The sequence below is a fragment of the Zingiber officinale genome, chromosome 2A (genome assembly GCF_018446385.1).
Source record: "Zingiber officinale cultivar Zhangliang chromosome 2A, Zo_v1.1, whole genome shotgun sequence".
Classification (NCBI taxonomy): Eukaryota; Viridiplantae; Streptophyta; class Magnoliopsida; order Zingiberales; family Zingiberaceae; genus Zingiber; species Zingiber officinale.
Genome location: NC_055988.1, coordinates 133,143,499 through 133,161,054, shown reverse-complemented (window position 1 = coordinate 133,161,054; position 17,556 = coordinate 133,143,499). Strand labels below are relative to the sequence as shown.

General features: G+C 36.7%; 1 protein-coding gene across 1 annotated transcript; it reads left to right on the top strand.

The window, feature by feature from the left end:
- Positions 1–13,173: 13,173 nt before the first annotated feature.
- Positions 13,174–14,287, top strand: LOC122042357 (probable methyltransferase At1g27930). The gene has a single exon (XM_042602417.1). The coding sequence runs from the start codon at positions 13,224–13,226 to the stop codon at positions 14,085–14,087; it is 864 nt and encodes a 287-aa protein (XP_042458351.1). The 5' UTR covers positions 13,174–13,223; the 3' UTR covers positions 14,088–14,287.
- Positions 14,288–17,556: the final 3,269 nt, after the last annotated feature.

Below are 17,556 nucleotides of genomic sequence, written 5' to 3'. Positions count from 1 at the left end.
TGCATGATTCTATTTGGTAATCATTGATCGATTAATCAAGTCTGCCCATTTCCTATGGACTTGTTAGACTGAGTTTTTGGGTCGTTTGATAGAATTATACTATAGGGAGATCATCAGACTTCATGGAATATTCTTATGTATCATTTCTGACTAGGGACCATGTTTCACCTTGTGATTATGGAAAGGTTTCCAACAAGCTTTAGGGATAAAATTCATTTTAATACAACATTTCACCCTTAAACAAATGGATAGACAGAGCATACCATTCAAACATTGGAGGATTTATTACGAACATGTGTAATGGACTTCTGAGGTAGTTGGGAAGACCATTTAATTTACATCTATCAAATTTTTATAGCAATAATTAGCTAGATATCAATATTATAGTAAAGGAAGTACGGTGGTTATAATCCACAAGGCAATGATTATCTACTTTAGAAGTGGATCATCATGTAGTATGATAAGGGAAGCTTACTCTCTGACATTTAAGAACTTTTCAAGATAATAGAATGGATTAGTATAGTAATGTACTACCTAGTTATTATCCCTTAGTTTTAGTAGAAACATATAACAACTTTTAAATTTTTAATATGGATGTACTTGGTGTTGGTGCTCGGAGCACACCTTGAACCCAAACTTTTGATATACGACTAAGATTAAAGTTAGATTTGTTAAAATCTAACAAGTTGTATCAAGTGTGTCGTCGTTCCATCGATCAATTGTCTCCTTGATCGCCAACCATTGCTCGACCCCCTCGTCGATCACCATGCACATGCAACTACCACGAGTGGCTACTGCATGCTGCCAGCATCACGGTGGGCTACTGTTGTAGTCCACCGCCAATTGATTGGACATCGTTCCCTTCTTCCCTTCCATAGGCAATCATCGCGGACAACGACCCAACCTCCTTTGTCTAACATGAGCGACGTCACACACTCTGCCATAGTTGTAAAGGCAACGCAATTGTACCACCACTGACAACTACTGTGGGAGCTGTCGACCACCGTAACTACCCGACCCCTACCATCACCGACTACCAAGAGTTTCTATTAGAAATGAGGAGGTTGCATAGTAAGTAATTAGTTTAATTAATGGCCTCTAATTCATTATATTTAGATTTAATTAATCAATAATTTGGTTAATCAATCAATCAATCAATCAATTAGTATTAATTGATTTAATTAATGATTAATTGGTATGTGAGATTGTGAGATTAATTAACATTGTTAGTTCAAATGATAATTAACAAGTTAGATTGATTAGGTAATGGAATTAATTAGTGATTAAGTTAACTAATCTGATTAACAATTAATTAATATTAATTATTATTATTTTTTAAGTTGGCACTAGTTATCCGGTTCTTCAAATCGACTAATCTTGAAAATGATTAGCTCGGCCCCACGAAAGTTTTCCATCGATCATTGGGGTAAATTGGAAGACTCTCATGGCGGTTTTTTCTAGATGACTCACTTTTTCAGTGTAGGATCGAAGGTGAGTACTAGAGGGGGGGGGGGGGGGGGGGGGGGGATAGTGCACGCCACTTTGTCACCTTTTTGAAACATTTGAGAATACACAGTAAAAATAAAGAGAGAAAAATAAGTTAATGTATTTCTTTTACTTGGTTCACAACCCGAATTGCTAGTCCAAGACTCGCACTTGTTGAGTGCCTTTGTTGGACAATTCAGAAAAAGCTCAATGGTTACAAAACTTTGAATGAATGAACAATAAATAAAAAACTGACAAATTGGAGTAGTAGCTTGAGAGTTATTGTCGGAGTAGTGTTTCAACGTCGTAAGCAGTTTTCAAAGTAGCATGCGAATATGGATTTTGTAGAGTCAGGTGTTCTGAGTTGCTGGTTGAAACCTTCTTTTATAAGGCATTCTAAGCACTTAGATCCCATCCGAAAACCTGCAGTCAACTTGATCCTATCCGACTATGTCAGCGATTATCCACCTCTGGGCGTTTGATCCCTTTCGGGAGCCTGGATCGTTGATGTGACTACACCTAGGTGAAACTTTATTTGAGTCATCTCTATCCCTTCCTGATCACATGGATCCTTCCAGGTGCCTATAGTCCGACATGCACCAGCCAACTAGAGTGAGCCAGCTCAGCTGCATGTGTGGCTCGGGGTATTCCAGGTGCCTAGATCCCTTTCGGGCATCTAGAATCCCCTCAGTCCAGCTTTTCATCTACATCACAAAGTTAGCACAAAAATATAATAATGATATTTAGCATAAAAAGAGTTAGTCTAATTTGGACTATTTGGTCTTGACTTTTAGATTTACTATGAAACCCTAGGTCAGATCGATGTCTATTATTTCCTCATGGGGAACATGTCATCATCCACTTCTCTCAAGCGAATTTACCTATTTGCCAAACATCCGTTCCTCCATATCTATTTGGACTTTTATACTTAGCATCCAATCTTGACCTTTGAGACTTCTTGTTAGACGTTCGGTCCTTGACTCACCTAGACATATGCCTGGTGTTTGAAACCCTAGGGCTTCCCATCTAGTGTCCTCGACCCCTAGGACTTCTTCCCGATATCCTTGATCTACCAAGACTTCTATCTAGTCTACTCAACCAGGACTTTCTTGCCCAATCCACTCGACCAAGACTTCTTTGCTTAGCCTCTACTAGAACTTCCTATACACTTAGTTAAGCTTGTTAGAACACAATAACTCTTAACTTTGAACATTTTCTAATATCAAAACATAGGTTTGATTAGCTAATACTTTTAGCACCAATAATCTCCCCTTTTTGATTTATGACAACCTAGTTCAAAGTTAAGCAAAATGTAATAATTTTAAGCTAAATTTTAATACATAAAAAACTTTCAAAATAAGAAATTTGAGTTTAGTTTTTCATGTGTTAAATGCTTTTGAATTTTCAAAGTAAGGAGATTTTAAAAGATGCTCCCCCTTAATCTAACATTCTCCTCCTCAAGAGTTTGGAAGTATATTTTGAAAATCTATTTTATCTTAAAAATTAATTAACTTTAACCTTTCTCTCCCCCTTTGTTATATATCAAAAAGTTAGATAGGAAGAGAAAAATAATTTTTATTATTTTTGTTTTTTTTTGAAAATCATAACATAAAATGATTAAAAATTTTTGCTGAAGGCAACTTAACAAGCAGTTTTCTAAACTTTTCAAGATGAATATTCCAATTCAAGTAAAAAGATACCAGAAGATAGTAATTTTCACTTGGTTAATTAAGCTAAGTAAAATGTTCAGCTAGCTCTTTACTAAGAAGAATTACTTAATTTGATCAATTTGAGTTGGTATTTTTTGTCCAGACTTATGATGATATACTGAATACAACAACAACAACCAAGCATTTTCCCACTAGGTGGGGTCGGCTGTATAAATCCTTTTACGCCATTGAGCTCTATCTCCTATTATATCATCATCTATATTTAAATAAATTTTATCTTATTTTATTGTTGCTAACCAAGTCTTTTTTGGTCTTCCTCTTCCTCGTTTGATATGCATGTTTATCATAGTTTCACATCGCCTAACTGGAGCATTTATTGGTCGTCTAAGTACATGTCCGTACTGTTGTGCCAAAGGATGTCCACATATCTCCACAATGACATGATATTGTCCACTTTGGGCCTAGGCTCTCATGGCTTTACTTTTGGGCTCTACCCAAAAGGCCTCATGTCAATGGAGATATCATGCATCCTTTTAATCCCATGATCTTTACCAAATCTTTCTAATGTGGGACTTTGATTGAACCCCAACAATCCTCCCCTCAAACGAAGGACCACAATTACTCTCATGGTCTGGGCCACCTTGCGAGCATCTGGTCATCCTGACTTGCTCTGGGGCTCCCCGCAAGCATCCGCGCCCGGTCACCTTGACCTACTCCGGGCCTACCTGCGAGCATCCGGCCACCCTGACCTACTCACCTCACTGCAAGTACTTGGTCACCCTGACCTACTTCGGGTCTCCCCGTGAGCATCCGGTCACCCTGACCTACTCACCCCTTGCAAGTATTCGATCACCTTGACCTGCTCGGTCTCCCCACGAGCATCCGGTCACTCATGACTAGCTCCGGGCCTACCCTCAACTTCGTTCAAGGCCACCCCACATGTCTGGACCATGGCTCTGATACCATTTGTTGTGCCAAAGGATGTCCACATATCTCCACAATGACATGATATTGTCCACTTTGGGCCTAGGCCCTCATGGCTTTGCTTTTGGGCTCTACCCAAAAGGCCTCATGTCAATGGAGATATCATGCATCCTTTTAACCCCATGATCTTTACCAAATCTTTCTAATGTGGGACTTTGATTGAACCCCAACACGTACCATTTTAAACGTGTCTCTCGGAGTTTGTACTCAATAGATACAACTCCGACTTTCTCTCTAATACTCTCATTCCTTATTTTGTCCATCTTCGTATGTCCACACATCCACCTTAACATCCTCATCTCTGCAACTCTCATCTTATGCTTATGTGCTCGAGTTATAGCCCAACATTCAGCTCCATATAACATAGCAGGTCTAACAGCGGTTTTATAGAACTTACCTTTAAGTTTAAGAGGTACTTTACGGTCACATAAAACACCTGACGCTCCCCTCCATTTCACCAATTCAGCTTGTATTCTATGTAAGACATCTCTCTCAATCCCTCCATCATTTTGTAAAAATGATCCTAAATATTTAAATCTCTCGGTTCCGGACAACTCATCCTCTTCTATCTTAACAATTGTTTCATTACTTCTAATATTGCTAAACTTAAATTTCATATATTCTGTCTTTAATCTACTAAGCTTAAAATCTTTCCCTTCTACTGTTTCCCTCCAAGATTCTAGCTTAGCATTTACTCCTTCACGTGTCTCATCTACCAAAATAATATCATCTGTAAACAACATGCACAACGGTACTGTGTCTTGAATGTGTGCAGTGAGTTCGTCCATAATTAGTGTAAAAAGATAGGGACTTAGGGCTGATCCTTGATGTAACCCTATCTTTATTGGAAATGCTTCAGTTACTCCGCCTGAAGTCTTTACTCTGGTCGTTACATCCTCATACATATCCTTAATTAGTTCAATATATGTTACGCTAACACCTCTCTTTTCTAAAATTCTCCATATAATTTCTCTTGGGATTCTATCATAAGCTTTTTCTAAGTCAATGAATACCATGTGTAGATCTTGTTTTTGCTCCTGATATTTTTCAATTAATTGTCGAAGGAGATGTATAGCTTCTATTGTCGACCTTCCAGGCATGAACCCAAATTGATTTTCTATCACTGTGGTCTCCTTGATCTTTTTTCTATTACTTTTTCCTAAAGTTTCATAGTATGACTCATTAGTTTAATATCCCTATAGTTTGCACAATTTTGTATGTGTCCCTTGTTCTTATATAAGGGAGCTAGAGTACTTATCCTCCATTGATCAGGCATTCTTTTCATTTTCAATATCATGTTAAATAATTTTGTAAGCCATTCAATACCTTATTTCCCTAAGCACTTCCATACCTCTATCGGAATATCATCTGGTCCAACGGCTTTTCCATTATGCATCTCATTTAAAGTTTATTTTACTTCTGATGTTTGAATTCTACGATAAAAATTAAAATTTCTATGCTCATTTGACCTACTTAAATTACCTAAGTTAAGTTGGTCACCTAAACCTTCATTAAAAAGTTAATGAAAATACCTCTTCCAACTCTCTTTTATTTCTCCATCATTTACTAATACCCTATTACATTCATCTTTAATACATTTTATTTGGCTAAGATCTCTTGTTTTCCTTTCTCTCACTTTAGCTATTCTATAAATGTCTCTTTCCCCTTCTTTTGTATCCAATTTTCGATATAACCGTTCAAAAGTTTCATTTTTTGCTTCACTCACTACTTTTTTAGCTTCTTTCTTGGCTATTGTATTTTTTTTTAAGTTTTCCTCGTTCTTACAAATATATAATTCCTTATGAGCTATTCATTTTTCCTTCACTTTCTCTTGTACTTTCTCATTCCACCACCAAGATTCTTTACTTAGTGGTGCATGTTCCTTTGACTCACCGAGTACACTCTTAGCTACTATTTTCAACTTTGATACTATCTTATCTCATGTTATATTAGAGTCATCGTATATTTCACTTAATGCTTGTACTTCTACCTTCTCCTTAAATATATTTTGTTTTCCATCCTTTAACTTTCACCACTTAATTCTAGGAATTGTATATATTTTCTTTCTATTGATACTATGTTTGAGGCGTATATCCAACACAACTACCCTATGTTGGGTAGTTAAGCTTTCTCCAGGGATGACTTTGCAATCTTTGTAAATCTTTCTATCCTTCTTCCTAACTATAAGAAAGTCAATTTGTGATTTATTATTCCCACTTTTGAATGTAACTAAGTGTTCTTATCTTTTCTTAAAAAACGTATTAGCTAATATAAGGTCATAAACTATCGCAAAATCTAATATAGTTTTCCCTTCCTCATTCCTCGTTCCAAATCCATAACTCCCATGTACTCTCTCATATTCTTCATTTTTCACTTCGACATGTCCATTTAAATCACCTCCTGTTAAAATCATTTCATTTGGTGGAATATTTTGTAATATTTCATCTAAGTCCTCCCAAAATCTTGATTTGGTAGCTTCATCTAATCCTACTTGTGGTGCATATACACTAATTATATTTATAGTTTCTTTCTCCACTATTATCTTAAGGGCTATAATTCTATCCCCCTTTCTAATTACTCCTACAACTTCATCCTTTAACAAATTATCTACAATGATACCCACTCCATTTCTTGCTTTACTCTTTCCAGTGTACCATAACTTAAAACCCGAGTTCTCTATCATCTTTGCCTTCTCGCCTATCCATTTTGTCTCTTGTACACACAAAATACTAATTTTTCTCCTAATTATCATATCTACGACCTCCATTGATTTACCAATGAGAGTTCCTATATTCCATATTTCAAATCTTAGATTATTAGTTTTCCTATTATATTTGTTCTTATCTAACCTATGGTGTGAGAACTTTTGGCTATTTAACACTACACCCAAGTTCTCATGGAGATGTAGCGGTCCTTGCTGAGACGTTACAGTCGGACCCTGTAACGCGAACTCTTGCATATTTATCACTACATCCGAGTTCTGGAGATGTAGTGTTCCTTGCCGAGACGTTACAGTCGGGCCCTGAAACGCGTTCCTTCCGGGCAACAACCTAGCATTAGCACAATAGTTTAATGGATTCATTAATTGAATATTTGCCATAGTTTGACGCTGGCTGGCAACCTAACGCAACCCTCCTCCTTAATCCTTTATACTGAATAAGCATCTAAAATCTAAACTTGGTCCTAAGCATCTCACATCATTCTAAGTATTTTTAATACACTAGTAAGGTAGTGCTAATGTGCTTATGTGATGTTGGCTGTCTAAATCTATAGGTTCATGCTTTCTAGGGGAAAACTTAGGCTAAATCCAATGTGTTTTGAAAAACACTAAAAAAAAATTTTTAAAAAAAATATAAGGTTTATACTTAGAATTTTGAAGAGGATAGTTTTGAAAAACAACACAAGTTTGAAAATATGTAAGTTTTTTTTTTAAATATTCTATTCTACTGAGCACATTTCTAGTTGTCTTCTAAGTATACTAAACTCAGTTTTAGGTAAGGATTTAGTGAAAATATCCGTTAAATTTGATTTGGACTCAATATAGTTAAGTACAATGTCACCCCTAGCTACATGATCCCTTACAAAATAATGCTTCACTTCTATATGCTTGGTTCCATGAGTGGTGAATTAGATTTTTAGTTAGATTAATTGAACTTATGTTATATATCAAGACTTTGATATTTTTGTAGTCTAATTAATAATCTTTTAGTGTATGCATCATTCATAATAGTTGAGCTACACATCCCTCCGTTGCTATGTACTCTGTTTTAGTAGTGGATAAATCAACACATTGTTGCTTCTGACTACACTTGTAACACCCCACCCTCCTCACTACTAGACTGTGAGGGCGGAGCGCTACTGGACTACTAACTATACTTTAACTAAAATTGTTCGCATGAAAATATCTATACTTAAAACTCACAAGAACTCAAAACATGCAATTAACTAGCATGCATTTAATGACAGCGGAAACATGAATAGACAATTTCAATAGTCTAAAATACATGGCAATCTTAATAAATTCTTATGCTAAATCCCAAGGCTTCTATATTCCGGGCATCACACATCCATCCGCACCTCCTTGTCGCCTTCCTTTATCTGCAGTAAGAGGAAATGCAAACTATAAGTGAATGCTTAGTAAGCGCTATCTAACTCACAAAAAACTTGAATATGCACGTAAGAATAGCAATGCTAAAAACTGAATCTGTAAAAAGAAAACTACTCATGCTCATCTAATAGCAAAGCACTAAAATTCGCATACTCATGATATGCAGGAATAAAACTGTATGCTTCGGATTAAAAGAAACTAACTTGCTGAATTTTAAACTTAAGTGAAGCTTATTTCTTTTGTTTAAAAACTTAAACTTTAATGCGTCAAAATAATAATCAACCTTCTTCTTGGGCCCAGGCGTAGTACCATCTTATGCGCGTTCCTTAATAGGTTGGGGTAGCGAGCTGTAACGACCACCCTTCTTACTACTACTACTCTCTAAGATGACCGTTATTTAACTATTAACTCTACTTAACCGGTGTGATCGAAACCACGAGGAATCCCTACCGAAAAATTTCGACAGAGTCTCCCCTATACCGGTGACCAAATTCATCAATACATGCAAATAATAACCATCAGCCACATGCGGCTGATATATATACTTCACAACCACGCAGTAATAACAATCTAAAATAAAGATGAACTCAAATGACATGAACTATAAAGTACAATCTCAAATGTTTACAGTCCACTAAAACATGGAAAACTTAGTAATAAAGAAAGAAAATTGAAAGAACTCTTTTCTAGCCCCAAGACTTCCATAGTCCTGGCATCACACACCATCCGCACCACCTTGTCGCCTTCCTTGCTAGATTTTTTCCTTTCCTTTATCTGCAGTAAGAGGAAATGCAATCTATAAGCAAAATTTGCTTAGTAAGCGCTATCTAACTCACAAAAACACGAATATGCATGTATACAGAAAGAACTAGAAACTATATGCTCTAAAAGAAAGTAAAGCATAAACATATCTGCTCATGTCAAACTAATAGCAAAGAAAAGCTAAGGAATCTACTCATGTAATTCTAATAGCTAATCATTCTACACAAGGATAAAACTGCATGCTGGAAGGTAAAGCTAATCATGCTAAATATCAAATCAGGAAACAAACAAAACTAATACTGCATGCTAGAATTCAAAAGAAGCTAAACTTACTGACTCTAAGCATAAATGATGCTTGTTTCATTTGTTTCAAAACTTATACTTTATTACTTTAAAAAATAATCAACTTCTCTTGGGTCCGGCATTGTACCAATTTGCGCGCATCCTTAATATGAGTCGAGGTTGCTAATCCTGAAACTACTAAGGTACTTCTAGGCGATCTTGTGCCTAGGGGCGATCTAGGAGCCCACCCAATGGACCTTGTGTCCGGTACATGCCATTAAAAAGTAAAATACTTATTTTCTTTTTAACTATAACTTCCTTATACTTGTTATTCTTTAATTCTCTTATAACAAAATGCCTTGGCATTTATTCAAATACTTAGTGTGCTTTTAATCCTAAACTTCTGGAATTTAGGATCAATTTAAGACCTTGGTCTTTTCTCACTTATAATTAATTATTATAGCAAGCAAAGTTTAAACTACATGCTATGCATATATATGTATATGCTATATTCTGTTCATGCACATCCTAAATCAAGAGAAAACAAAATCAGCATACTACACTTATAAAAATCTGCACTTAAACTCAATAAAATCCTTAATAAAATTCTGCATTATAACTTAATAAAATCTGCATGCCATACTAAACTGAAGTGCCTAAAAATAACATGGTACAACACTTAAAACCTCATACCAAAACTGAAAATACATATAACAGAACTTAAACTAAATGTTAAAAGAAAATCTGAAACTGTACAGCAAGCTCCAACTCAAGCTAAAGCCTGCTGGGATCTTCTCTTCAAACCTATGTGAAACTTGTTTTGTTTCATGGTATATTAGAACAAGAACTTAATGGATTTGTACTATCAGCTTACTAAGAAAGAAGTTCTGGATTGCATATTAAAAGTAAACCGTGCATGCTCAACAGACCAGCAAGGAAATAGATAACAAGGTCTAAATTGAAATATAATGTTACATGTATCATATAGAAACTAATTCTCTTAACAGGCTTTATAGAAAAGGAAATTTAGTTAAATACCTGGAATGATTTTCTAAACATATAGCCCTAGTTCTGCAAGTTGTAGGACAAATATAAGCATGAAGGTATGAAGATCATACCCACATGTTGGAGAGACAAACAAAACTCCTAACTCGAGGGATACCATGGTTTCCGAATTGTTCACCAAATTTAATTAACATTTGAATCTGTTCATATCCTTAGTCTATCTTCTACACAATAACCAATAGCTCTACATGTTATGCAATTGTGAAACTGCAATTGCTAAACAGTTCGAAATCTGAAAAACTAAAAAAAAATAGAATCTGCACTATGACTTTTAAAGCAAATCTATGTTATCTTATTCAAAGCTGACCCCTTTACAGAGATCTCCAAAACAACTAAAAGAAAAAGCAAATCAAAGCTCGAAACAAATTATGTATAGCCTGTTCCAGAATCCAAATTCCGAATTTCAATTCACAAAATCCGAAACTAACAATCACAAGCTGAACAACCAAAACAAGCCCTATTTCCTTTCTTTGATGTACACAGCAACAACATCATATCTTTGCTCCCTACTTCATGCTTCAGAAAAACAACGAGAAGAATCAACTCCAAAGCTACTCTTACCGCAGGTGAGAAGCTACTTACATTGATTTCTTGGACTTACAACCGAGAAGAAGGGCTTCTAGGGTTCGGAGAGGTGAAGGTCTCGGCGTCTCCTTCAGGTCCGCGTGCTCTCCACGACGAGAGGGTCACGGTTGAGTGAAGATTGGCCGGAAAAACCTTCGCCGGCCGCCTTAGGGAGGAAACCCTAGCTCCTTCGTGTTTTCGCCCGAGAGAAGAACAGCGTCGCGTGTGAGGAGAAGAGAGGTTCGGGTGAGAAAAGTTTAGGGTTCGGGAAAAAACTTAAACCTTTTCTTACAACTAAGATTTTTATTAATTACTATACCTTAAATATTATTCACTCTTTCCTTAATTAACAAAGCCCGCTGGTACAGTTGGTTGGCTGCGTTCTGCTTAAAGCGCGACTCCGATTTCTTAACTACTGCTTAAATATATTTCACTTCCTAATTTACTAGCAACAACCGCCAGCACACTTGGTAGGCCGGATTTTGACTGAGTCAAAGGTCGCTGGTTTAAACCTCGGCTTGGACATTTTTTTTGTCAAAACTTCTTTCGTTTAGTAAAAATACCAAACGACCTCCAAAAATTGCATAAAAATATCTAAAAATTTCTAAAAATCTCTAGAATATTTTAAAAGCATTTCCAAATATTTTTAAGGACATTTAGAAATTGAAATAGGGAAAATTGGGTTGTTACACGAGCCACCAATCCTATGGTCTTACCAGGGCCAAGACCTTGGAATTGGTCACCTGGATTTGTTTAACGACAACCTTAGAAGTCGAGTACTAGCCTCTTAAATAAAGTAAAATACTTGTTATCTTTTATTACTTCTAATATATAATGCCTCGGCATTTTCTTTAAGCACCTTGTGTGCCAAAACCCCTAAAGTCTTGACTTTGGGTTCTACTTAAGGCCTTGGACTTTTTCTTTCTTTTCTTTATCTTTCTTATACTTGTTAATACCTCTAATAAAAGAATGCTTATTTAAAAACTGAAATGTTTAAACAAATTCTAACTTTGAAATGCATAAACAAAAATCTGCATACTATGCTAATCAAAATTCAACATACTATACTAACAAAATTCTGCATTTGTAAGCTTAATAAAATCTACACTTGTAAGCTTAATAAAATCTGTACTTGTAAGCTTAATAAAATCTGCAAATCTAATTAAGCTACTAGAGATCTAATTGGATCTTCCAATGCTAAACCATCAAAACTGCAATGCTAAACAATTCAAAATCTGTAATGCTACACATAGCTATTCCACACTAAAAATCTATTAAAGCTTGATACCTATGTAAAACTTATACTTTTATAGAGCAATAGAGATCTTTAAGCATGTTACAACATGATCTAAACTGGAATACTAAGCCAAAATCACAAACTGAAAACTAAATTTGCATACTCTACTAAAAATCTGTACTATAAATTCCACCAAAAATTTGCACTAAAGTTCCATAAAAAATCTGCACTATAAACTTAATTAAAATCTGCACTATAAGCTTAATTAAAATCTGCACCATAAGCTTACATAAAAATTTGCACTATAAGCTTAATTAAAATCTGCACTATAGGCTTAATTAAAATCTACATTATAAATTTACATAAAAATCTGCACTATAAACTTAATTAAAATTTGCACTAAAGACTTATTTTAAATTTTTATTTCTCAAAAACTCTAAGCCTCTTTTCTTTTTTGAATAATATATTTGTTTTCATACCATTAATTACTTCTTGAAACCCTATAATTGTTTTTTTTATATAATTTAATTATCTTATAACTGTGGTGGGTAGATATAGTAAAAATTGATAACTAGTAATATTTAACCCGTATTAATTTGATCAATTCAATTTTTTAGCCTGTAATAATTTTTTAGCCTGTAGTAATGTTTTACTTGCTGAGACGGTACTGCCCCAGACAAGCGGCCAAAATTATTAAAATTATGGCGCGTACCAAGCCATACAAAATTCGTCCCCAACCTCCACGGCGGGACCCATCCCCTATTTGTGACCAGCCACGTATTCTTAGCAATAATATTATGTCCTGTGACAACTTGCTATTTTTGTCTGTTTGTTTGTTTTTGAAATCAATTCTTTTTTACGCACATCAATCTATGCTCTATCTCGCCATTACCCTCGTTGACGCGTTGACTAGTACGGACCATCTAGCACGTAGAAAGTTGATTAAGGGCAATTAGGTAATATCTGTCGATAACGAGACTAAAGAAGCCATAGCGAGAGTCTTTGATAAAGCAGAATTTTGGATTTATAATTCTGCGTAGATCTTTTAATTTTTAGGGTAAGGGAGATGAAAAGGGCGGTGCCGCAGCGAGCCTTGTGGCTGGCGACGGCTGCGGCCATCCTCGTCGCCGGCGCCATCCTGCTCTCCAACTTCCTACGCAACGCTGATCGCGGCCTCGTCTGCCCGTTTCCACCTGTCTTCTCGCATATTTCCTCCGGCAGCAGCGGCGACGTCAAGGGTGAGCTAGCGGAGGCCTTGCTCTACTACGTCACCACGCCTCAGATTCCGCAACAGTCGCGGGCGGAGATCCAACTCACATTCGACGTTCTTCGCAGACGTTCACCTTGCAACTTCTTGGTCTTCGGGCTCGGCCGCGACTCTCAGATGTGGGCCGCGCTCAACGCTGGTGGCACCACTGTGTTCCTGGAAGAGGACAAGGAGTGGTACGAGCTAGTGCTCAAGGATAACCCTTTCCTGCGGGCGCACTACGTCAAGTACCGCACCCGGCTTGACGAGGCGGGCAAGCTGCTGACGGGCTACCGAGCGGAGCCCGAGTGCCGGCCGGGGCAGGCGGATGGCATCGCTGGGCTCCAGCACAACGGCGGGTGCCCTCTGGCACTGGTAGGGCTTCCGCAGGAGATCTACGAGCGGGAGTGGGACGTAGTGATGATCGACGCGCCGAAGGGGTATTTCCCGTCGGCGCCAGGGAGGATGGCGGCAATCTACTCGGCGGCGGTGATGGGGCGAGGAAGGAGGGGGGAGGGGGAGACCGATGTGTTCCTCCACGATGTCGACCGGAAGGTGGAGAAAGCTTTCGGCTTGGAGTTCCTGTGCCAGAAGAATAGAGTTGGAGCCACCGGACGTCTGTGGCACTTCCGGATTCCGAAGGCGAGAGCCAATGAGACCACCTCCGGAACTACCTTCTGTTGATTTTCATCAATTCAGTTAGTGTTATCTTGGTCGAGTTACCGTAAATTTGGTGATTTCTGTGGTAATCACTTGTGTTGAGATGTTCAATTATTTATTATGTATTATTGTGGAAGTAGAGTATTTTATTTTTCATTAAAAGGACTATATGAATGGTCCCATCATTCTGGATAAATAGATAAGAACTCTATTTCATATGCAAAGATCTGGTGATAAAGCTGGAACTTTAAATTAAATCACAAGGAGGTCATCTACAAATATACGATATTTTATTAAACCATTTATTCAATTATTATTATTATTATTTAAATCACCAATTATGTTTTTAAATTTGTCAATTTATGCATCATATTCCCATACTACCTTTGCCCTAGTCCACACATAAAATACATGCTCGTTTGAACCATTGCCAATATCCAATTCACATTGGAAATATCGAAATACAAATTTGTTTTGGCTTCTACTTTTTCTCCCACTCAATTGTCAGTCGTTTTTTAAAATCATGTTCTAAATTCGTGAAATTAAAATTCAAAAGCTGTGATTTCTATTCTCCCGATCTTCCTTCAACGGTTGCCCCTAATCGACTTCGACCTATGGAAGCTGTGAATTTCATTCTCTCAATCTTCCTTTTACTGTTGCTTTCATCTTCAAAATCCCTGTTACCCAATGTCATAAGGTCAACGATCAAACTCTTACACCCTCTCCAAAGGTAAGTTATTTAAGGTCAAATCGCCGTGTTGTGACTCCATCACTCTCCTTATTCCCAACAGATTCTTACCATCAGTGAATTATGGGCAGAAAGATGGTGCCAAACATGAGGGCGGAAAAACTTTAAAAGTTTGGTTTTTATATTTTCTATGCGCCACGTTATTATCACGTCAAAAAGTAAAAAATTTTACTCTTTCCTTCACCATCAAAAACTTTTTAACACTTTGTTTTTTTTGATATGTTTCACAAACAATTCATATATCTCAAAAAAAAAAAAAATCCTAATTATTTATTAATGGATCATTCTTATATTACAAAATTTATTAAAACATAATATTAAAAATTTATAAATTTAAAAAGAGTACAATATTAAATAATGAATTATTACAAATAATTTATAAAAATTATTATTTTACTGTTCGTACTCATAGTGTGCCCAAATATGCTCAATCAAATCGTTCGAAACTGATGATATACTTGATTATCACATATCTCAGTTTCTCTGAAGGTATATATATTCTTGAAACTTTTAGGTAAACCCCTGAAATATATGTGTCGGAGGATCTTCTTCATCATTCGACCAATTACTTACTGTATTCTCCTTACTCTCAATAATCATGTTGTGCAAATTAATAAACGTATATATAATATTATTCAAGTTATTCTTGTATCAAAATTATCCTTGACCTCTGATCATTTACTAATGAGATTGGAGTACCCGAAATGATTGTTCGACGTCCTTTCTTATTGCTTATTATCTTTGCTTGAATATTTTTCTCTTGAAATCCTAGGGCACAGAAGGTTTTTAACAAAAGCATACTATTTTGGATAAATCCTATCAGGTATTGTATATGGATGGGAATTCGATATCGATATACCGTACTGACCCAGCCTTAATCTTACTAATGTGAATTATAGAAAAAAGGGCTAGGATGCATGGGTGAAAGATTTAAAGGGCTTATAATTGCCTAATTACTACGAGCAATCAAAGACAAAGTCAGGACAGACAAGATAGTGATTATCTTGTGCGTTGACGAGAAGAGGAGTTTGAGAAGAAGACAACAAGAGATAATCGTTGTCCTCTAGATTTTTCCATAAAATATATATATTTAATATTCAAGGATTGTTTCTCAAACAGCTAAACACATGTTTATATAGATTTCAAACGTAATATAAAAAGAAAGGAAATAAATCCTAACATATAGATTCAATTTCTATCTTATAAAAAAAATTATTAACATACTCATAATTCTAAAATTCCTAAACGAATTCAAAATATAAAAAAATAGAAATTACCAAAAATACATAAAATACCAAAAAATCTAAAATTATCAAAAAAAATAAAAATTACTAAAAAATAATAATCAGATCCTCCAACATCAGTTGCCCCAGGTTGAAAAGAATTTATCAAAGAGTTTAGAGTAGTGTCAGGTAATAGCTCAAGAGGAAGATCATCTGATACCAAATGATAAAATATACTAACAGCTGTTGAACTTAGAAAATCCCCATTGATCTACTGATGAGGACAACACCGTGGACACTGTTGTTGTCAAAAAGCTCTTCCCCTCCGAGAAAATTCAAGTATAATGAAAATCTTTGATTTGCTTCCCATCACCTTCATTCTGCTCTAAGAATAATCTACTAGATGCCCATTGATAAATTCACTTAACACTCTTTTATCACTTCACACCTTGTTTGCATTGCTCCGGCCATGAGACCAACCCTCGCCTAATAAAGCATTACTTAATTTTTAGCTTTATTTTCAAGCACTAGTTCCCCCGTTGAACAACCCTAAACTATTTCCATGCCTGAAGGTGAAAACAATTTCCATGGAGGAGGAAGAGGCAAAGTTAGCTCAATTGGTGTGCTCATGCACTTCTTCCAGAATGCATCAAAGCTTCTGGTAAACGGCTCATCATAGATTTCTCATGTGGCAAAAGGTAAAGCATCCACCCACAATGCCCCTATGTCTCAGGACTAATACGAAAGAAGTAAATTATGGTAATTGAGGAGGTAAGTGGATGAGAGGATGAGTTATATAGGGTGCAGAGCTTTACGCGCTGCCAACCCCAAGGTATGACCCCTCAACTTCAAATGGTAAATCTCTATTCACTTACCACCTTAGCTATGCCCAAGGGCTAATTGTAAATTTCTACAATTCATATAAGGGATCTCCATTAAAACATTTAATAGTAATTCTAAGGCTCACTAGCTAGCTTTTTATTTCCTGCTCATGGACGAGGGAAATAGGATCCTTGAGTTTTGCTTTAACTTTGTCCTTCACAGCTATAGGTCCCTTATCTCTAAGCTCCTTGAAGCTTTCCTCCAGCATCGGTGACTGGTCCTTTGAGAGATGAAGCTTCATGCGGGATCAGTCCCCGCAGTCCTCCTTGTCGCTAATCCCTTCGCGGGAGCAAGATCAATCCGTATCGAGAAGCTCGTAATCACTGAGGAGATGGTGTCTGCCATTGCGCTCCACCCTCTTGTCGCTCATGCTCGAGAGCATGCTATTGGGAGATGACGAGCATGCATCCTCCTTACTAGCAACATCCCTTCCTCTCAACAATCGATTCATGCCAATCCCCCCTCAGCAGCGGTAGATCCGGTTGCCCCACCTCCGGCTCTTCCACTGATAGTACCGTCGTCAATCTCTTCTCTTCCAATGATTCAACGGCGAGAAACTAAGTAGCCTAGTGGGTTCTATGGAGGCAAGGTAATGATGCCAATGAGGCAACGGAGGGCATCAGCTCAAGCGGCTACCGTT